The following is a 22,238-nucleotide window of genomic DNA, read 5'->3' on the forward strand; positions in this document are numbered from 1 at the left end:
CAAACGTGACGTCATCAAAGACTAAACGCAAACGTGGCGTCATCAAATAAAACGGAAACGTGGCGTCATCAAAGAAAACGCAAACGTGGCGTCATCAAAGTAAAGGCAAACGTGACGTCATCAAAGACTAAACGCAAACGTGGCGTCATCAAATAAAACGGAAACGTGGCGTCATCAAAGAAAACGCAAACGTGGCGTCATCAAAGTAAAGGCAAACGTGACGTCATCAAAGACTAAACGCAAACGTGGCGTCATCAAATAAAACGGAAACGTGGCGTCATCAAAGAAAACGCAAACGTGGCGTCATCAAAGAAAAGGCAAACGTGACGTCATCAAAGACTAAAGTCAAACATGGCGTCATCACAGAAAACGCAAACATGGCGTCAGAGAAAACGCAAACGTGGCGTCATCAAAGACTAAAGTCAAACATGGCGTCATCAAAGAATGAACACAAACGTGACGTCATCAAACACTAAACTCAAACATGGCGTCATCAGAGACTAACATGGCGTCAAACATGGCGTCAGAGAAAACGCAAACGTGGCGTCATCAAAGACTAAACGCAAACATGGCGTCATCAGAGAAAACGCAAACATGGCGTCAGAGAAAACGCAAACATGGCGTCATCAAAGACTAAAGTCAAACATGGCGTCATCACAGAGGAAAACTTAGATTTCTCCACTGAAATTAAAACTAATTTACAGAAAATGTAATGATTTAATTCATGATTAATTTTTTTTTCAAACATTGTAAGTTCCTGGTTGTGAAATAAACACATTAGACTTTGTTTGTTGTTTTGTTTTTATTAAATTTCTAAATATTGTTTTAGTGATGTAAGGAAGTGAAGAGTGGATCAAATGGACGGATGCATTGAAAATTTGATAGATGAGTGAATGAATGGGAAAATGAATGAATGAATGATGGATGGATGAATGACTGGATAGACAAATGGCCAGACGGACGACTGGATGGACGGACTGATGATTGGATGAACAGCATGTTGGATGAACAGCCTATTGGATGGATGATTTGACGGATGAAGAGAGAAATGATTAGATAAACAAAAGGCCTGATGGATCAATAACTAGATCAATAATTGAACCATTGGGTGGACGGACGGATCGGTGGTAGATGTGAACTTAAAGTAAATTATTCCGTCGGTTTTGTCAACCATCCCATCAAACCTCATGAAGACGATTGTCAGAAAGTTGAGCAGAAAATCAATAAGAAATCTATCAGTTTAGAAACCGATCAGAACCGAAAACAGACTGAAAATCTTCCACTAAAGGAGGATTACAAACTAAACACCAGCAGATTCGTCCGCTTTTCTTAAACTTAAGTGTCTTAAAGTGTCTTCCAAACAGATTTAGTCAGTTTTTACATAATTACATTGAGATTCACCGCCGAGTTTCTGGTTTGAGCCAGAACGTCTGAGCCGCACGGTGTGATAATCTTTTATGCAAATGACCTGCAAAGAGGGATGATGCAACTTCAGACGCCGTTCTCTCGCGGCGGCACGAGAGTTTGGGAAAACGCTTTGATTTCTGAACGAGACGCAGAATTTCCACATCAAAACCAGGAGCTTTAATTAGCAAAACAGTCGCCAGGCAGGTTTGACTGATGAACTCTCATCGCGTTTGAACCCAGAGAACGTCTCACCTCCAGCAGCCGGTCTCCTGCCTTAAGGCGGCCATCTTGGATGGCGGCCCCCCGGGGGAGGATGTTCTTGACGTAGATCGGAGCGGAGCCGCCGATGGGGACGTCACGCGATGTTATGCTGAAGCCGAGTCCTTCAGGGCCTTCAGGGGAAAAAAAAAAAAAAAAAAAAAAAAAGACAGAAGATTTAATGGTGGGATTTGGTTTGACCTGAAGGAAGAAGTGAGTAAAAACGCGTTTAGATCCAACTGGCGCGGTTTGCATGGATCTGATGTAAGACACGGCAACAATGGAGGAGAAAGAGTTCAGAACGAGGAGGAGAACGCGACACATGTATCTGGGTAATTACATCAGATGTTTACAGGAAATAACAGCCGACAACTGGCATGTGCAGCGAGTTACCAGATTTATGTCTATATTTAAACGGATTTATATTCAAATAAACGCTTCAGTCTCCTGAAATAACCTTCACTGATTTTATGGATAATTATCTACGTGGAAAATCTATAATCAATCATTTTCTGGTTGCCACTAAACTGACCGCAAGATTCCTACGTTTTTGTCCCAGAACCTTTGTTTTAAAGGAAGGAAGGAAGGAAGGAAGGAAGGAAGGAAGGAAGGAAGGAAGGAAGGAAGGAAGGAAGGAAGGAAGGAAGAACACAAGGAAAGAAAATGAACTATTCTACAAAGAAAGGTAAGTAGGACCCAAGGAGGAAAAGAAAGGAAGGAAAGAAGGAAGAAAGGTAAAAAAACGCAACGACACAAGGAATGGAAGAGCTACACAAGGTAGGACACAAGGAAGGAAGATAGACAGGAAAATAACAAGGACACAAGGAAGGAAATAAATATTTACACAAGAGGAGGATAGGTAGGACACAAGGAAGGAAGACTAAGTGAGTGAGTAAAGAAATAAGGATACAAGGAATGGAAGAAAGAAGGAAAGCAGGCAGAAAGGAAGGAAGAAAGGATGAAAGGAAAAAGGCAAGGGCACAAGAAGAGAAAGAAAAAAGTACATGACAGACTGAGGGAGGTATGACAAGGAAGTGAGGTAAGAAAGAAGGAAGGAAGGCAGAAAGGAAAGAAGCATGGATAAGGAGAGTGGTAGGACACAAGGAAGGAGGGGAGAACGGACAACAATGGACGCCTTGAATCCAGTCAGATTGAATCCAGTCAGATTAAATCCAGTCAGATTAAATCCAGTCAGATTGAATCCAGTCAGATTAAATCCAGTCAGATTAAATCCAGTCAGATTAAATCCAGTCAGATTAAATCTAGCCAGATTGAATCCAGTCAGAATAAATCCAGTCAGATTAAATCCAGTCAGATTAAATCTAGCCAGATTGAATCCAGTCAGAATAAATCCAGTCAGATTACATTCAGTCAGGTTGAATAAAGTCAGGCTGAATCCAGTCAGTTTAAATCCAGTCAGCTTGAATAAAGTCAGATTACATTCAGTCAGGTTGAATAAAGTCAGATTAAATCCAGTCAGGTTGAATAAAGTCAGATTAAATCCAGTCAGGTTGAATCCAGTCAGGTTGAATCCAGTCAGGTTGAATAAAGTCAGATTAAATCCTGCTATAATAAATAAACTGAGTCTCTTTGTGAGAGAGAAAGTTCTGCTAAGTCCTTTAGCTTAGCTGTCGTTAGCATGTCTGGATGCTCCTGCTGCCGTTTCATCAGCCCTATCGCCACCAAGCAGGGAAGACCTCCTGTGAAAACCTTCAACCTGCAAAACAAGCATCTCCCGCTGTGTAAACTTATTGTTAAAAGAAGTTTATTTAAGGCGATGCTGGTTTTATCAGAGCGCCGGCTTTAATCCCACAACAGTAAAACACTTCCCATCCTGTCTCCTCAAACTAATCCCCACACTGATGAAGCAATCAGCTTCCCGCTGCAGACGGGAGCCTCTGCCGGCGCTTCCTCCGGTAAACCGGAGCAGGAGGAGGATCTTTCACTCATTAGCGTGATTAGGACACACCTCAGCCATCTCCAGGACTCCCATTGATTCTGATACTCGGCAGGATTTACGGGGGGGACCGGTGTCTGATTTGAGGCGGGAGTTTAATCTGCGCTCGAAGCCGTCGGCTTAAATCGGCACTCGGAACAAAACGAGGAGCCACAGCGGCTCCTGGGAACCGCCGCTAATCCCTGCGAGTGTCCGCTCCGAAAACAGCAAACAGAACGGGGGGAGTGAGAGCAGAGAGCATCTCTGGACGTGAACGGGGCTAAAATACAAACTGTGACTCGTTTGTCTAACTAGTGCGTTTACTAGTTTAAATTAGTTTTGTTTTTATTGGTTACGGTAGTCATTTTAGTTTTTTTTCATACTTTGGTTCATTTTAAGGTGCAGAATTAAAAACAATGGAAGTGTTTTGATACATTGGGTAATAAATACTCAACATTGCTGAACATCCGGCTGACTGTGGCGTTTTGAAGTGGGATGTCGTAATCCGCCCTCAGCTGATGAAAACAGCTCGAGCGAGGAAAAAAAAACCTATTTCACTTCAGTTCAAAAGGCTAAAAATACACTGCTCAAAAAAAATAAAGGGAACACTTAAACAACACAACATAACTCCAAGTAAATCAAACTTCTGTGAAATCAAACTGTCCACTTAGGAAGCAACACTGATTGACAACGGGGACCCTCGTCGGGTCAATCAGTGTTGCTTCCTAAGTGGACAGTTTGATTTCACAGAAGTTTGATTTACTTGGAGTTATATTGTGTTGTTTAAGTGTTCCCTTTATTTTTTTAAGCAGTGTAGATTCATAAACACAAAAACAAACGTATCTATTTATCACAGATCCAAATGCACGTGCTCAACAGTTTTATAACAATTTTGGGTTTTTCATTATAGTTTTTATTTTTTGTGACTTCCTTGTTTGTCTAATCCAGGAGTGGGCAACTCCAGGCCTCAAGGGCCGGTCTCCTGCAACTTTTAGATGTATCTCTTCTTCAGCACACCTGAGTCAAATAATGAGGTCGTTAGCAGGACTCTGAAGAACTTGACTGCATTTAGGAGGTGATTCAGCTGTTGGATTCAAGTGTGTTGGACCAAGGAGACATCTAAGAGTTGCAGGACACCGGCCCTCGAGGACCAGGATTGCCCACCCCTGGTAATCCATCTGGTTTTAATTAGTTTTTAGAAATTGTTTGCTAGTTTTTATTAGTTTTTGTCAGAAACAGCAGACTATATAGAATAGTTTTTCTTCAAACTACTGCTTTTCTTCCTCAACCTTTGTGTTAAGATGTGACATGTTCACTTTAAACTGTGAATGAAAGAAATTAAAAATAAAAAGCAGTGAGGAGTATGGAGTATTGTGATTTACTGATAAGCTGCTTGAGTGGAGAGGAAAAAAAATATTTCACATAAGTTCAAAAAGCTACGAAACAGATTCATTTTCAGTTTTATAAACACAACACGGTGCAAATTAGCTACAGGTTTTATTTATTTCAGTTTATTCCTCAGTTTTTATTATTCGGTTAGTTTGGATTTCGTCAAACTGAAGGAAGCAACAAGCAGCTGGGTGCTGCTTTTTTTTGTTGTTGTTTTATTTTTGACAGTCTGGATTGATCCCAGTCCAACAGGAGCGGACAGATTTGGGTGAGGATTGCAGTGACACACGATGCAGCCCCGTCAGACTCCTTTCAGGGACCAGCAGCTGCTTAGCAACAAGCTTCCTGGCGCCGACACCTGAAATCCTGCTGGCAGAGGATCACACCACCTGGGCCAGCTGTCACTCAGAACCGCACCGCAGAGAAGACTCAGCCCTGACCCAGACTGCAGCTTCACTCGGTTCTTTCCCCAGGTTCTGGTCTCACTTTCACATCAGCTGGACCAGTTCTGGTGGTTCTCATCAAGACCGTTTCTATGCTAAGATAAGGGAACAGATTCTTTAGTTTTAAATAAAACACTACAGACCAGGTTTGGGTGATATGGACTTAAATTTGTATCACAATATTTTGTGGCCCTATTGTGATGATGATAAAAGTGACGATAATTATTATTTATCGCTTCTATATGGGTCTGACTGCAATCACATCCCCACAAACACGGCTCTTAAAACAACATTTCCATTTGTAATATGCTTCTTTAGGATACCAGTCACAAAAAACTGTGATTTTTATCACTAAGCTGCACACAGTTTCAAACGATAAACAATAAATGCTCTGAAAGAAGATCGAAGCTCTAAGGGACAAAAATCATATAAATGCCTCCATGTAACGGGTATGCTCCATTAACCCTACCGGGATGAAGCCGTTGTGGAGCGGGCAAGCACGTGAGACATTTATAAGGCTTCGTAATAACACAGACGGCATACCGAGTGTTCATTTCACCTCTGGTGGACAGTACGGACTTCAAACTTTATAAAAGTGGTGTTTTTATACTGGTTTTGTGGTTATTTACTTGAAAATAAAGCCAGGAATATGATCGATCATTTCCGCCTTACTGTGTGGGGGTCTAACTGTACCACATTTCGACACAACCAATGAAAATGTGTTGACGGTCTGTTGCTAGGTAGAACGGAGACATGTGGGGACAAACGAGGGGGCAAGAGACTAGGGAGAATTGATGCTGTGGATTTTACTAAGAGTGTTTCGATAGGTTTTTTTTATACAGTAAGTATGTTATTTAGAGTTTGTGGTGTGTAGTGTTAGTAGTAGTTTTGCTAGCGATCGCTGCATGGCTTCGTAGCGAGCTCTGACGCACCCAGAAGAGAGACTGCGCGCCGGAATGGCCATTTAGACCTTGGCCTACAAGGGTTAATCCGTTCTCTCATGCTGAAACTGAAGGCGGAGGTTCAGAAACCTTCGTTAATTAATTACCTGAGATGGTATAACTGTGATTGGACAGCGAGGAAAGCTACGGACACCTACCAAGATGGCCGTCACCTACAAAGTTCCAGGAAGTGTGACGTCACACGGGAACCATGTGTTACCAAAAAATAGTTTTTTTTTTATAAACGCCTTGGCTGTTTTTAGAAGCAGCAGAAACCAAAATTTGGTACAAAATGTGAATTGTGCATAAAAAGTCCCTTTGAAGCATAAATGAACTGATTATCCTTAAAATCCTGTAGAGTGTATTCCAACTCACCTTTCTTGAGCTGAATGTTGAAGCGCCGCCCCACCTTTTTGGTGAACCCCGGCGTGGGCGTGGAGTTCAGCGCCCTCTGAGGCGAGTGGGCGTGGCCTGTGGGAGGCTTGGCCGCCGTGACGGCAGGGTGGCTCAGAGGTGGGTAGCCGTTGTTCGGGTCCGGGTGGGTCTGCGTTTGGGATCCGTGGCGGTTTATCCTCTGCGGGTTGTGGTCGACGCCGGACAGCGAGTCTGGGCTGAAGCGCCCCGAGGAAAACGAGGGGTTCCTCTCGGCGTGCGACAGCTGCTCGTACCTGGCCTTCATGGACGACGGCACCACGTGGAACATGATCACCGGGGAGCGCATGGCCTGGCGGAACATGTTCTGAGCTCTACAACAAAGAGCAGAGAAACACAGAAACAGGAGGATAAGCAGGGGAAGTTTTTTTTGGGGTATGAAAAGAGCATCACACACTCATCCAGTGTTAATCACGTCGCCGCCTGGTGAAGCACTCCACCTACCAGATGTCCATCTTCGCCCACCTGAACAATCTGACATGTTAATTAACACTTATTGCCAACGCAAGCAGCTCTAAAAAGAAACCGAACCCTCCCCGACTCCTCCATCACATAATCTTCTCATTTGGCTGCAGATGAAGCGGACCGCTACGCGTCGGCTTGCTCACAGAAAATCCTCTTTAAACCCCTTCAGAAGGTGTGAGTGGAAACTTGTGTTGCCTTGTTAGCACCACCTGTTTCCGTGCAGCACACCCTGACAGCTGAACGGACGTTTAGGAAGCTAAAAGGCTCCAGAATCTGAAACGCTTCCCCCTCCTATGGACTAACAACTTAAACTGGAAGGGTTTTTTGGCCGCATATTCCCAGCTGCTAATAACGTTCCCAAAAGACGTCGGGGTCTTTTCACGGCATCTTTACAATTTTTGGCCTCAAAAATGGAGTGCCAGACAGGATGTAATATGCAGCGCGCCTCTATAAAAACGCCTTTTAATACCAAGGACAACTGCTGCTCTTGTAAAGTGCCTTTGCCTGGAAGGTTTATTCTCCGTCTCTCTGCAAAGGTTATGTTTCAGATGCTGGAAGGCGAGCTTTAACATAACATAACAGGAACAATAAGGATTGAATTACTTTTTATTCTACTGCCAAGAAACAGGCACTGTGCAAAAGTCTCGAGTCGTGTCTCATTACTTTATGTATTGCTTTTAAGAAGTCAGGATGTCTTGCCAAGTTTTTCCTGCAGCTTTCACTGAGATTTAAACTGAGGCTTTGCATCTGAGGCTGCAGCCAATAGCGATCGATTGCAAAAACAAACCTGAGTTGACTTAAAAGCAAAAATTGAATTACAAATTGATAACTACGGCACAATTAAATACACCAACAGTTTCACAAGCTTGGTCAAACACGTAACAACTTTCATTTGTTCAGTTAGGAGAATAAAAACCAATGTAAAATAAATAAACTGACAAAAAATAAAACTGCAACAAACCTTCTGTCTTCTAGGAATAATGTAAAATGGGTCGCTCAAAGCACAAAGCGTAGAATTAGACTGAATAGATCTGCTCTTATGGATCGGGATCAATGTCATCGATACCCAATCGAGAACTATTTTCAATATCGGAACAGATGGATATTAAAACTGGACCGGGTCCATGTCCAGTCTTACTTTTGTGTCACTGTAACCGACTGTTTACTTTCACCCAAACTGGGGGATAATCTGTGTTGACATGCAGGTTACTTTCCAAAAAGTAAGTTTAAAAAAACTTGCGAGTCTTATGAAATGGATAAATTCCCAAGAAACAACCAACCGATAAAGTCCAGGTAGAGTCTAGAAAGCAGACATGAAAATACTAACAATACCAACATCAACATCGTAGAAATTAGCAGTTCAGTATTAGCTTTTGGTATGTTAGCATTAGCAGAACCAATGTTTTGAGCTTTAGGGTTAGAACAGTGGTGTCAAACTCATTTTTATTTTGGGCCGAATCAAAAATCTGAATGTTCTTAAAGGGCCGGTTGCACCAGAATCTATTGATAAAACCAATAAAACTGTTAAAATATCAATAAATAGCTGTTCCTCTGGGATTTGTGATTATTTTAGTGTTTATTTTTGCAATCAAAATGACAGATTGTGTGGTGAATATTAAGAAATATTTGTAATCATTATTTTTTTACAATATTTACGCTAATGTATGATGTCAAATGTGACTATCACTCGTCGTATTGGTTACGGATTCAACGTTTTTGACCAATTTTGAGAAAATTAGCAGTAAAATCAGGAAAAAATTTGGAAACTTGTTGATTTTTGCAGATTTGTGAAAAACTGGAAGGACTTATTGATGTAATTTGGAGTCCAGAGGGCCACATAAAAAGCTGCGGCGGGCCAGATTTGGCCCCCGGGCCTTGAGTTTGACACCTGTGGGTTAGAACAACTAACTTTACAGTTAGAGATGCTCCCAAAACGGCATTTCTAACTAAAAGTGACTTCCTTTATTTAATTTTTTCTTAGCTTTGCTACTGAGAGGAAGCATGTATGTTAAAGCAGTCACTTTTGAAAAATAAGAAATTGTGAACAATTCAAGCTATTGATAAATAACTAGTTTTCTACATTAGAGAACATATCCAAGTCTTTTCTTAAGCCGTGTGATAGATTTCTGTCTTCTCAGAACAATAATGATGTGAACAAGCTTCCCAAAAATACAAAACAAACAGCCGTGAAAAGCAGGAGCTATAAATGTTAACAGGCCTCCATGTTTAGGAATGAAGAAAGTGTTAAAGCAGGAATCAGGAGCAGCAGCAGCAGCACAGGGACAAAAGCAGAGAGGATTTCAGGGTCGGCGTCAGAAGTTAGGAGCTACAGGAGCTAAATTGGGAAAGGTTAGCTTGGCGCTGCGCAGACATCAGAGGAGCCTGGCAGGAGAAATGCAGCGGGTTACAGCGAAGGGACAGGTTCGGGATTGAAGCAAAGATCAGACGCTCCAGAAAACGGAGCCACAGCAGCTGCAGCTTCAGGCTTACTGTTCGAATCGGATGTTTCGCAGGTCTCCGTTATTGATACGGATGATGCAGTCGTTCTCCTGGAAAAGGCCCTGGTGCTCGGCCTTCCCTCCCCTCTCCAGACGCTTGACCAACAAGCCAAGAGTCCTGAAAGGTTCGAAAGCTCATGTCAAACAGATTCAACACAAAAAAACCCGAGTTTGTCGAGTGAAGAAACACAAAATGATCTTCTAAAATTAGTCTCACAGAGCGTCCCTCCCCGGCTCTGCTCCTTCAGACTAGCCAGCAGCAATTAGCAAACAGCTGGTGGAACTGCTGAGTTTAATGAAAGAGCTGCTTCTCAGTGAAACGCTGGTAAAAACGTTGTTAAAGGGTTAATGTGATAACTTCCTGAAGCCAGCATTTCAGAAAGAAACTTTTTTAAAGAGACAGAGGCCCAATTTCAGGGCGTTAAAGTAGGAAGTAAAATTTAAGTCATTTTTTTAAATATATACAGCTCTGGAAAACTGAAGAGACCACTTAAAATGATCAGTTTCTCTGATTTTACCTTTTGTAGGTAAATATTTGAGTGAAATGAACATTTTTATTTTATTCCATGAACTACTGACAACGTGTCTGAAATTGCAAGCAAAAATTTAGCTTTTATTTGCAGAAAATGAGAAATGGGCAAAAGATGCAGGGCTTTCAGAGCTCAAATAATTCAAAGAAAACAAATTCATAATAATTTAGAAACAACAAAACTAATGTTTTAGTCAGAAATCAATATTTGGTGGAATAACCAGGAGGTTTTCAATGGGGTTCAATGTGGTGGGCTCTAGTTGTAATATATATATATAAATATGAAGCTTTTTTATAACAACTGAAGGGAACATAGTTACTTTATTGTGTTATAAAATGCCACTTTAAAGGTCCTTATTTAGCTGCTTTATTCCCTTTCACCTCTTATGGAAACAGGAAGGGTGTACTTAGTTTTATTTCCCAGTTAGGCTTTATGTTTAATAAGTAATCAGTTTGGATGATAGCAGAACATGGATTATGCCTTAACGCACAGGTGTCAAACTCAAGGCCCGGGGGCCAAATCTGGCCCGCCGCAGCTTTTTATGTGGCCCACTGGACTCCAAATTACATCAATAAGTCCTTCCAGTTTTTCACAAATCTGCAAAAATCACACAAAATCAACAAATTTCCAAATTTTTTCCTGATTTTACTGCTAATTTTCTCAAAATTGGTCAAAAACGTTGAATCCGTAACCGATACGACGAGTGATAGAGTCACATTTGACATCATTCATTAGCGTAAATATTGTAAAAAAATAATGATTACAAATATTTCTTAATATTCACCACACAATCTGTCATTTTGATTGCAAAAATAAACACTAAAATAATCACAAATCCCAGAGGAACAGCTATTTATTGATATTTTAACAGTTGTATTGGTTTTATCAATAGATTCTGGTGCAACCGGCCCTTTAAGAAACATTCAGATTTTTGATTCGGCCCAAAATAAAAATGAGTTTGACACCACTGCCTTAACGCATAAATTAGATCTTCTAAAAACGAGGTTGTTATTTAAAGCTCTTTGGTTTTTGCTTCATTCTGCAGGAATTGAGAGAAACATGTCTGTCTCATCTCATCCGGAGAGGCTGTGCTTGTAGCTCTGCTGACAGTTTGCATGTTCACAGTTTCCTCTGCTGAGTTTCTAGGTGCTTCAACCCCCTGGACGTCACTTAAGGCTCGGGGGAAAGTCGCACTGAGGGAAGCCACACTGAGCCGAAACAGGAAAACGGTTTACGCAAACTCCACCTGACCGGCACCTCAGGAGGAAAATCAGCCTCACACAGCTAATCACTTCTTCTTCTTCTTTACTTTACGGTCATTTTCTTGAGCTTTTGTGAGCTCCTGAGTAAATTAGGTTGATTTCAATGTAAGACGAAAAGTTCTGGAGTTTGAAAAAGTAGAGACTTTTTTTTGTTTTGATTGAATCACAGTAAAAAAAAAACAAACACAATGTGATTTGCAGAAGAGGAAGAGAAGCCATTCCTCTGATGAAAGTCGGGCTTCTTAATCTTACTGCAACGCTCGAAATGACGTTTGTCCCAATAAAAAGAAAAGTGCATTATAAATTTGCTTTTAGGCTGATGAAGCTGAGAGTTGGAGGGAACGGGGATGTTATGCTTCGGTTCTGAAGAGTTTTTCTGAGCTTATGGGGCAGATTTATGCTTTTATGGTTTATGAGGGATGCACTGCAAAAACATAAAATGTCACAGGTAATTTTGGTCCAGTTTCTAATGCAAATATCATAAAATGGTCATAAAATGGTAAATTATTTCACATAAGTTGGGAAAAATGTCTTGTTATAAGTAAAATAATCTGTCAGTGGAACTAGCACATTTAAAAAAAATCTATATTAAGGAATTAGCTTAAACCAAGCTCCTATATCCTGCTGAAAAGGTAATTTTGTCTAATTTCAGATGTATAAAGACGACTAGAAAGGAGATGAAAAGTATTTGTAAGATTTTGTGTTTCTGCTTTGTGGAATATGGAGCTCAAAATCGTTTTCTGTTCGTTTAACATCTGGAAATGTAAATTTTTCATCTCAGATTCCAGAGTTTTCTTTGCTGCACTGGAATCCTGCTTGTATCTAAACCAGATGCTGAATTCAGCTTTTCTCCATGTGTGTTTGCAGGTTGCTGAATGTTGTGAACGCAGCTTCGCAACAACACGTTGAACAGCAGCCATGTTGGAAGATGAAAACAAAAACCAGCCTGATGGAAAATCGGAAACTGGGAAATGGTTTCACGATGCTAAAGCCTGAAAGTGTGTGTGTGTGTGTGTGTGTGTGTGTGTGTGTGTGTGTGTGTGTGTGTGTGTGTGTGTGTGTGTGTGTGTGTGTGCGTGTGTGTGTGTGTTTCATACGGGTGGATTCAGGTTTGATGGAGTAATGGGGCATCAGAGAGGAATGTCTGCTGTGCGTGTATATTTGGGTCTGATGTGATCCAGAACAGATTATATTTCCAAAACAAAATATTTTTTCTTGTTTTAGTAAATCACCAAACTTGTGCTGAGAGAAGTGAGGAGAGATTTTAATGATTAAAAGACACAACGGCTTTATTTCTTTGATAAATAAGGAGTGTTTTGTGCAGGTTTTGATCACTCGGAGCCCTTTTCTTTGGTGGTTTTTACCTGCGGTCCCTGCCACTGAAAGGCACCACGTGGATCCCCAGAGGCCCGCCGTCGTTTGACACCTCCACCAGCTTCACAATGTCTCTGGGAGACGCAAAGGTGGCGGAGGGGAGGCAACATGTGGGTAAAACAAAATAAAAAGAAGAAATAAGGCAAAATAAATATGCACCAAAAAGGCTCCGTGTTAATTCAATCCCCATTTTACACCTTTAGTTGCTCCATTTCATCCTAACCTGCTTTTATTTTGTGCAATGGAGAATTAAGGCCACATTAAGCAAATAAAAGAATAAAATTACAAGAATAAAGTAGAAATAATACCAGAATAAAGTTGAAAGTATTACAAGAATAAAGTCGTAATATAAAAACTTTATTCTCATAATACTGTAAATATTACTTTAATCTCATATTAGGACTTTATTCTCATTCTTGTAGAGTTTTATTTTAATAAAATTATGACTTTATTCTTATAATACTTTCTGATTCTCATCATATTGAGACTGTTTTCATAATTTTATTATGTTATTTTTGTTTAGTAAGGCCCTAAAACGCCGAAAATGAAACAAATTGATTTTGTGTTGTTTGTTCATGTTATTTTCTAATAGTTTTATATTCATCCAACTGTAGTTCTGGTCCACATTGGTTAGTTATGATCAAACCAAAAATATCCAGAAGAACCTTTTAATGTGATTATCGGAGTTACAAAAAAGTTACAACAAAGCTCTAGTTTGTTTTGTTTTTTTATAACTCATCAGGTTTGGAGCTGTGCTGCGTTCACTGCCCTTAAATGAAATGGGAAAATGTTAGGAAAGCATGAACAGAGACAAATTAACCGAGTCCTGGTCATTTCAGCTTTTCATCCTTTTCGTAATTTTGCAGCTTCGGGTTCTTCAAACCCAGAAAAATGAGGAAAAGAACCATTTCTAGAACTTGACCTGCTTTGATAACTGAGTCTGCTGCTTTCTGTCAGGATCTGTGGCTCTAAAGGTTTTCTGGTTTGATCAGAATAAAACTGAAGGGGTGAATTAACAAAGAGCCTAATTAAATATAAACAGAAAATATGAAAATATGTTGCAAACAATAAAAACTTCAAATAAATCATGGAGGAAGATTCTCAAAAAAAAAAACTTTTAAGACCAAAACCCGACGTGTGCTGCTACGTAGAGAATAAAATAATGTTCATTTCTTTATATTTTTCTCCTTCGTGGAGTTTTTAATGTGGTCTTCTTGATACTTCAGTTGGTTTTTTCACCCATTTTAGATGCTATTTTTTGAGAAAGAAAGTATGTTTGCGGTGAAGCACAAGAACCAGACTGGAAATGTTTCACAAAGCCTGGAAACACTGAAAAATACGTAGAAATTCAGAAATAAACGGGTGGTTTGCTTCTAAGCTTGTGACTGTTGTTGTTGTTGGTTTGGACAAATTAAGAGTAGAAAATATGTTCAGTCGTCAAATTATTGCAGAACAAAACCAATAAAAACACAAACAAAGCAGGACTTTTAAAAAACAAGCCTTGTCCAATTGATTCTGGGGAGTAAAAATTAGTTCCCTCAGGATAAATGTAACTTCCTTTGCTGAAAGAAAAGTCGTAAAAACTTCCTGACAGGATGTGGGATCAACTCATCGGCTTGTTTTCACCCCAAGTCGTTGAAATTTGGGCCGACTGGCTGCTTTTATCAGCACTTTTATTGTCATTTAGTCTAATTTTCTCAATAACAGAAGTTTAAAAAAAACACCACAAGGTAGCAAACAAGATGTAGAACAGCAGATGCTTTTATTTTGGAATCAAGAAGCAGGAAATGAAGGAGAAAAAGAGCAAAAAGACGCAGTTTTGTCCTTCTGCGAACTGCACAGGAAGCCACGGCTTTTAGGAGAGGATAAAGAATGTCAGCGACTTTGACCCTTTAAATCACAGTGTCAAACTAAAGGTCCAGGGGCTAAATCCGGCCCGCCGAAAAGCTTTATGTGGCCCAAAAGGGAACAGAACCTTGAAAATAACCATCGGAAGATAAACAATATTTTATCAATCAAATGAAAGCAGTTTTCAATGGAAGAGGGTTAGGACCACAGAAGAAAAATTTAAAATTTTTCTTAGGATTTTGACTTTTTTTCAAGGAATTTTGATCTTTTTCTCAGCATTTACCAAAATTATTCTGACTGTAATCGTGTAAGATGAAAATTTTGAGAGAGAAAAAAAGGAATCATCTAAGAGAATAAAAATGTTAAGAATTCTTCTAGTTTACCAGAATTATTACAATTCTGAATTTCAGCAGAATTTTTCTGATGAAAACTCTGAAATCTCAAAAAAAAAAATAAATAAATAAATTCTGGAGGGAAAAAAATACATTTTGAGAAAAAGTGAAAATTTTGACATTTTCTCAGAAGTCTGACTTTTTGTCTCAGACGATTAATGCCAAAATGGTTTACTTTTTCAGTGGCAGTAATCTTCTTCCATTGTCTCATATGTATTCTGCCAAATTACATCAGTGTGACCTGATGTTCAACGTTATTTAACTTAAATAAGTGCAAAGGTGGCTATTTACTCAAATGTTAGAGGTTTGTTAATTGCTTTTATCGATACCTGCCCTTTAAGGACATCCATAATCTGCTTTAAATATAAAAAAACCCACCTCAATGGTTCTAGGTGTGTTTTTTCCCCTCTCTCAGCTGTTTTCTTGGCTGTGAAACGTGCACACTCTGGCATATTTTAAAAGCCGTCGCATCTAATCCGCTCGCAGCTTAGATGCGACGGCTGTGATTAGCTCGGGGAGAAAAAGGCCCCCTTGTTGACAGCTAAGAAGGTGGGAGAAAGCCAGACTCTCAGTGAAATCACAGGAATAATAACACCATACCTGCATATTAAGCTGGAGGCATGCGACGGAGCACAATAACAAAACAAAGCACAGTTGTTAATAACAGGAGCAGAACAGGTTAGCGCGTGGGCGAGCTCTGACGGCGAGATGAGGATCATTCTGCTCCCACAAAAGATAATTATGTAAATCAGGGAGCGGGATTTAAAGTGAGATTTTGCACAAACAAACCCGGACCGCGACACAGAACCTGCTGCACGGAGCTTTTCACACACGATTAAGTGTCGAAAAGAGAAGACAAACTTATTCATCCTGCACAGGAAACGCTGTAAGAACAAGATGCTGATGAATTATCAGAGGGAGAACATCACAGAAACATGCGTTTTATCTTGGTTTAATAAACCAAATACCATTTCCGACTCCATTTTTAGTTTTGAACTTAAACTAACAAGTAAAACTACATTTTCAGATAAGAGTTCAATAGCAAAAACGTTGTTTTTCAATAGAATAGGAGTGTAAAATCTGCCTTGAAACTAATTTAAATTCAGCAGAAAGGTCACCTCACTCAAGCGTTTCCCTCCGGATAGCAAACAAGAGGAAAGTGCAAACAGGAAGGCTAATTAATAAACCCGACTTGGCTGACTTACTCCAGAGATCTGACGGGGGTGTGCTCCATGCAGGAGTCGGCTCGGCCAACCGGCTCGATTCGCCCGTTCTCATCCTCCCTGCTCTCCTCCTCCTGCAAGACAAAACAACCGAGGTTGGAGAGAAAGAAGACCGACCTCTGCTGCATGCCGAGTTTTCCTTCATATGTCTGAGGATTGCCTCAGATTTAAGCGATTAATAACGGCAGTGAGTCATCCTGATACGGTGTTATGAATCTGTGCGGCTCCAACAGATTTAGCTTTACAACTTCTGGCAACAGGCAGCTGTCCTTGGCAGCTTCCTGCCACAAATTAGCTTTTATTAGCCGATTTTGCTGCAGTTTGTTTGCTTCTTCAGGAAAAAACAGTCAACAAAATAAAATCTCAGATTTTTTTCACGCAGATTCAACTTTAATTGACATTTTTTTCCTAGCTTACTTTTCTAAAAAAAAAGAAATGTCAAATAGAAGAAAACATTTTCAAAAAGCAGCTTTGGGAGTGACGGATTATTAGTGCCAGGCTATGAGATATTTTACTTAATTAAAAGAGTATAGTCGCAATACCAGCAGAAAAAAATATGCAATTTTACTACAATAATGTCTTAAAATTATGAGAAAGAAAAGTAGCTTTAATATCAACAAAAGTAAAAGCTTGGATAATTTATTTTTTGTTGATTTTTTTCATGGGAGTTCTCCTATAAAATTACAATCTCATTCTCCTAAAATTACAACTTAGTTCAATTATCATCAGAAGATATTATTTTCATATTAGTACGATTGTGTTCTTGTAACATTAAGACTTTATTATCGTATCACTTTGACTGTATTCCTCAAACATTATAACTTTATTCTAGTAGTAAAAATAGAAAAGAATCAGCTAATAATTCATCACAGAGTTGACTTGAAATTTATGGAAGCTGTAAAAGAAACTTGTCAAACAAGAAACCCAATGAATGTGTTGGTGAAAAAAAGCCCAGATTAATCAATAAAATGTATCGATTAATCGCCCAGTCCCAGTTAACTGAACCGTGTTTTCTGTAATCCAGTTTTTTATGGTTTCTGGCTCCAGCTTTAGGTCCGACTTCACCTTGAGAAAAGCATCTAAATGCTGGATCCAGACCAAACAGTGGATGGATTCTGTGTGAGATTCTGGGAATAAATGGGGAGAATCAGGAATGTTGCATCACAGACTGGAGGAAAAAATATTCAACAGATATCGGAAGGGTCAGCGGAGGGTCGGGCGTTTTTACGACTCATCCATTCATCCCTGTTTTTGTCTTTCTGTTCTTGTGTTAAACTAAACGGCAATAATTTAAATGGATTTCTTCCTGCTGAATCAAGTGTTTGCGTGATGGGAGAAATGTTCCCCGATTTCAAAACTGCGGCTTGTAGTTCCAAGTTTCCAAAGTACCAGCAGAGCGCGAATTCAAACTTCAGCTCTACGTCAAAACCCTGAAACCTTTGATTAAGAACAAGCGGTGAATGTGGAGGAAGTTAAATGTATGAAGTTAAACGTCATAATTTAAACGTAGTTGTCTAGTTTCACTGTTTATATGCAGATTCTGGGGCCACAGTCTGCGTTTTCTGTTACTCTGAAGAAAAAGACACATATTCATCTGCTTGATCTGCATCTTGTCTGGATTCTGTGTTAAACTTTTTGAATATTTAAATTCAGTTTAATGCGTCATTAAACTGACGGGTAGACATGGATTGACAGAATTTCCTTGATGCAGTGAGTCAAAATGACACAACTAAAGAATCTAACGCCAACACTGATCCCACCTAAACCTGCCGCAACAAGCAATACATCAATTAAACACGTGATAAACTAAAATGAGCTCAATAATTTCCATTTGCGTTATTTATCGTTTTTCTCTTTTCTCTCTCTTTCTACCAAAAACTGGTCGACAAAAGTCTTCAGTCTGTTGTTTTGGTCTCAACAATGTAGACTTTATAATTCATGTTATTTGTTGCGTCTGTTTTATTTATTTATTTTGGAAACTTTAAATGTTCACCTTCCAGTGTTAAATGTTCATTAGAATTTAGAACGTGCTTTTGCATTATTTTTACCATCATATTACTTGAAAATGGTCTCAAAACAACAATATCGTTTATCGCAATTTATCGTCCAGGAAAATTAGCTACGTTGACAGGCCTGGTCCTACCTTCACTGGTCAACAAGTCAGAATCTCTGAATGCTTCGTCTTTGGAGAACAACTTGGTGAATTACCGCCCCTTAGAGTTCGCAGCATGCTACTGCTAGGATAAATACAACCTTATGTCAGATTTCTTCTCCATGTTGCCTCCAGTCATCCTTTTAAACGCGTTAAAATCCTCCAACCCGACTGCTACGAACCCAGAAACGAAGCTGAGTGGCAAACCTGCAGACGCCAGGAGCTGCAGACTGGAGGAGGTCTTCCTAACGTATAAAAATACATGCCCTTCAAACGGTCTACCGTCTTCAGACTCACATCGCCTTTGTTCTCCTCACCCGTCACACTGTGTGTATATGTTTGAACAGTCGAGTTGAGCGCGCACACACACACACACACACTCAGAGGGCACCGTGAGAGTAGAAAAACGAGAAGCAGAAGAAAAAAAAGGTCATTAAAATTTCAGGGCGACACCGGAGAGGAGAGACGAGCAGCAGCAGCCGCAGCGGCGGCGGCTCAGACCTCCCCGGCAACTGGCCTCATCAGTATGAAAATGAGCCTGCCGTTACCGTGGCTGCCGTACGGTTGCCATGACACTTCGGTTGCCTGGAGGACATGCCGCTGCAGGGCGGTGGATGAATGCAGGCATGTGTGTCAAACAGGGTGCAAGGACTTTTGACTGGGAGGAGAAAAACTGAGGCCACGTCTCAGGATCCAGACATTTAAGTGTTTATTGGATGAAAAACATGCAAATATCTGTAGTTTATAGCTGCTTTAAATTCAGATTTGACCTTTCTTAGATGTTCTAGATCAGTGGTTCTTAACCTTTTTTGAGGTACCGAATCCATCAGATTCATATGCGCATTCACCGAACCCTTTATTAGTGATAAAATGATTTTTTTCTTCCAAATTCAAGACACAGGGGTCACCCCAAGATCACTAAGTCTTCTTAAAAGGTAGAGTCTCTGAGAACAGTTCTTCAAAATATAGTCAGTGTTTTCAGCAAAGTTGAGCTGACTGTCCAGGAACGACCCAAGGTATTTAAAATTTGAAACAGTTTCAACAGGTTGGCCATTGAGAGAAACTGGAACCACTTTACGGTCTTGTAAATTAGATCATTTAATTAGCTCTACATTCTTAAGAAAATGAAAAATTTATAATAAATAATAAAGACTTTGCGGTATTCTAATTTAGTAATGTAATTATATTAGTTGTGTTACCACCTCCACGCCACTAGAGGCAGTAGCAACCCCGAAAAGATGCGACTATGGAGCAGATTTAGAAGTTCACCGAAAGCTACAGTATTTGGTAAAAACTGTGAGCTTTGCTGAATTAAAGACACAAGTTCAAATCCATGCTGAGAGTGGAACTCCTTCAATCAGGGCTCCTCCGCAGCTCTGATTGGCTCAGCAATGTAACGTGATCCTCTGATTGGCTAAGCAATGTAACGTGATCCTCTGATTGGCTAAGCAATGTAACGTGATCCTCTGATTGGCTAAGCAATGTAACGTGATCCTCTGATTGGCTAAGCAATGTAACGTGATCCTAAGATTGCCTAAGCAATGTAACGTGATCCTCTGATTGGCTAAGCAATATAACGTGATCCTCTGATTGGCTAAGCAATATAACGTGATCCTCTGATTGGCTAAGCAATATAACGTGATCCTCTGATTGGCTAAGCTATGTAACGTGATCCTCTGCAGCAAGTGATGGCAAAGTGGGGCGTCATCACGACTTTACACAAGTGTGTCTTTACCTCCATGGCAGAGGCTCCGCCGAACCCCTGGGGTTCGATCCAACCCAGGTTAAGAACCACTGATCTAGATTGAATATTCGCATTATTTTGACTTTTTAAGAGTCTTTACCTAACGTAATAGTATTAAAACAGTATAATCTTCATAAGCAAAACTCCAGAGATCTGTCCTAGTCAGTGTCTCCAAAAAGGTGCAAATCTGACATAATTAGTAAAGTTTTCTTTAATAATCAATAAAACTTTAAGGAGCAACAATAGGCTATGGTATTGAACTTCAAGTGACTTTTAAATGGGATTTTGTTTGTATTTATGTACTTATTATTGTGATTTATTATGCTGCCACTAAAAATGGCCAAACTCTTTTTTGTTATTGCAACAATAGCAAAAAATTATTCTAAAAGACTATGAAGCCAGTTTAAAAGCCAAATGAGTAATAATTTGGATTTTCTTTCTTTCTCCAATCCTGTTGTGTAAAACTAAATTAATCTTTCAATGCAGTAACATAACTCTCTATGAAAATATTGGTAAATTCAGCCTGTAAATGTATAATTTTAGTTGAGGCACTTAGTGTGCTATAAAGTTTCACGTGGTTGGAGCGAAACGGATCTGCAGAGAGAAACAGATCTGCTTTCTAGATCCTCCAGCATCGTCGTCTCTCCACGTTTTTCTCTTCCTGTCAGTTTATTCTACAGCTTTTTAAACCGGGTTTAGTTCTGGGAAACGTTGACGCAAAGTAAAAGCTTGATGTTGTGTCTGGTTTGGTATCTCTGTGTTGATTTGAGACACACGTTTTGGATTATTGTCCTCATTTTTCACTGCAAAAACAAAATCCTACCAAGTATTTTTGTCCAGTTTCCAGTGCAAATAACTTCGCACAGTTGAAATAATACGCGCTTGTTTTAATAATTCCTTAATACTTATGAAAAAGTTCTGGTTTCATTGGGATTATTTCACATTTGACAAGATATTTTCCCCCTGTTATAAGTTAAATAGTTTTTCATCAATGCTAAGGAATTAATTTTCTAAAACAAGCTCTTCTATTTTGCTGAAAAGGTACTTAAGTTTGTTTTATCTTATTCCAATAGTACTAAGACAAAAATACTGTATGATTTTGTGTTTCTGAAGTGTTGAGTCTTTTTCCAATTACTGGCAAATACCAGGAGTTTTATCAAAAATTTCCTGGTATTTGTGTTTTTAAATCTAAAAAGAAAAAAATATTCAACTATATATTTTCTCAACCTGTCTGATGGATAAAATTAAACCTAAATAAGTACATTTCTTACCCTTTATCGATGTCTTCGATAAAGGGAGGAATGAAAGGTTGTAAAAATATTAGTTTTGATTCTAGTGAATGCGTATCGGATCATATCGGCCGATACTGAACCTCAGATATCTGTATCGGTATCGGAAATTAAAATAGTGGATGATATCTGTACGGGAAAGATGTACTTCTACCTAATTTAGATGTTTTTCTTTGTCAGCTACTGCAATTAAACAATCTTTACAGGGGATGCCAAGCAGTGTGGCAGATGCTGAGTTTTAATCTAGAAAGGAAATTAAGCGAAAACTGCTGCTGATTCAGGGTAATTATAAGTTTTAAGCTGCTTTGTTGCTGACAGACTCCTGAGTTTAGCAGCTGTGAATGACGACTGGAACAATAAACTCCAACTTCTGGCTGAAAAGTCCAGCTGGAGACACTCAGAGAGACACGCCGCCATCAGGACGACGCCCACTCCTGAGGCAGATTGATAGCCGCTTTAATAATTCAGGGTTAATGGCGAGCAGAGCAGGCAGGCAGGCAGGTAGGCTGGGCTACGAGTGTTTTTCCAGCCGAGTCATTGTTTGTTTCCTGGATGTGCAGAGGGAAGAAGGCAGAGCCGGGGGCTCATTAAAGATTAATGGGAGATCCATCGGGGCCTGTCCTTTCTTTCTCTCAGAGTAAATGAAGTGGTTCTG

General features: G+C 39.7%; 1 protein-coding gene across 10 annotated transcripts in view; it reads right to left on the minus strand.

The window, feature by feature from the left end:
• pard3ab (par-3 family cell polarity regulator alpha, b) overlaps positions 1-22,238 on the minus strand; it is a 277,414-nt gene that overhangs the window by 143,491 nt on the left and 111,685 nt on the right. For 8 of the 10 annotated variants that reach the window (XM_008433899.3, XM_008433892.3, XM_008433895.3 and 5 more), the window contains exons 6-10: positions 16,381-16,472; positions 12,926-13,009; positions 9,762-9,887; positions 6,750-7,120; positions 1,660-1,799 (exon numbers count right to left, since the gene is read on the minus strand). In XM_008433899.3, coding sequence (XP_008432121.2) covers positions 1,660-1,799; positions 6,750-7,120; positions 9,762-9,887; positions 12,926-13,009; positions 16,381-16,472 — 813 coding nt within the window. The remainder of the gene's footprint in view (positions 1-1,659; positions 1,800-6,749; positions 7,121-9,761; positions 9,888-12,925; positions 13,010-16,380; positions 16,473-22,238) is intronic. The other 2 variants (XM_017309968.2, XM_008433894.3) reach the window with 2 other exon arrangements.

The sequence above is a fragment of the Poecilia reticulata genome, chromosome 17 (genome assembly GCF_904066995.2).
Source record: "Poecilia reticulata chromosome 17, P_reticulata-male-v2, whole genome shotgun sequence".
Lineage (NCBI taxonomy): Eukaryota > Metazoa > Chordata > Actinopteri > Cyprinodontiformes > Poeciliidae > Poecilia > Poecilia reticulata.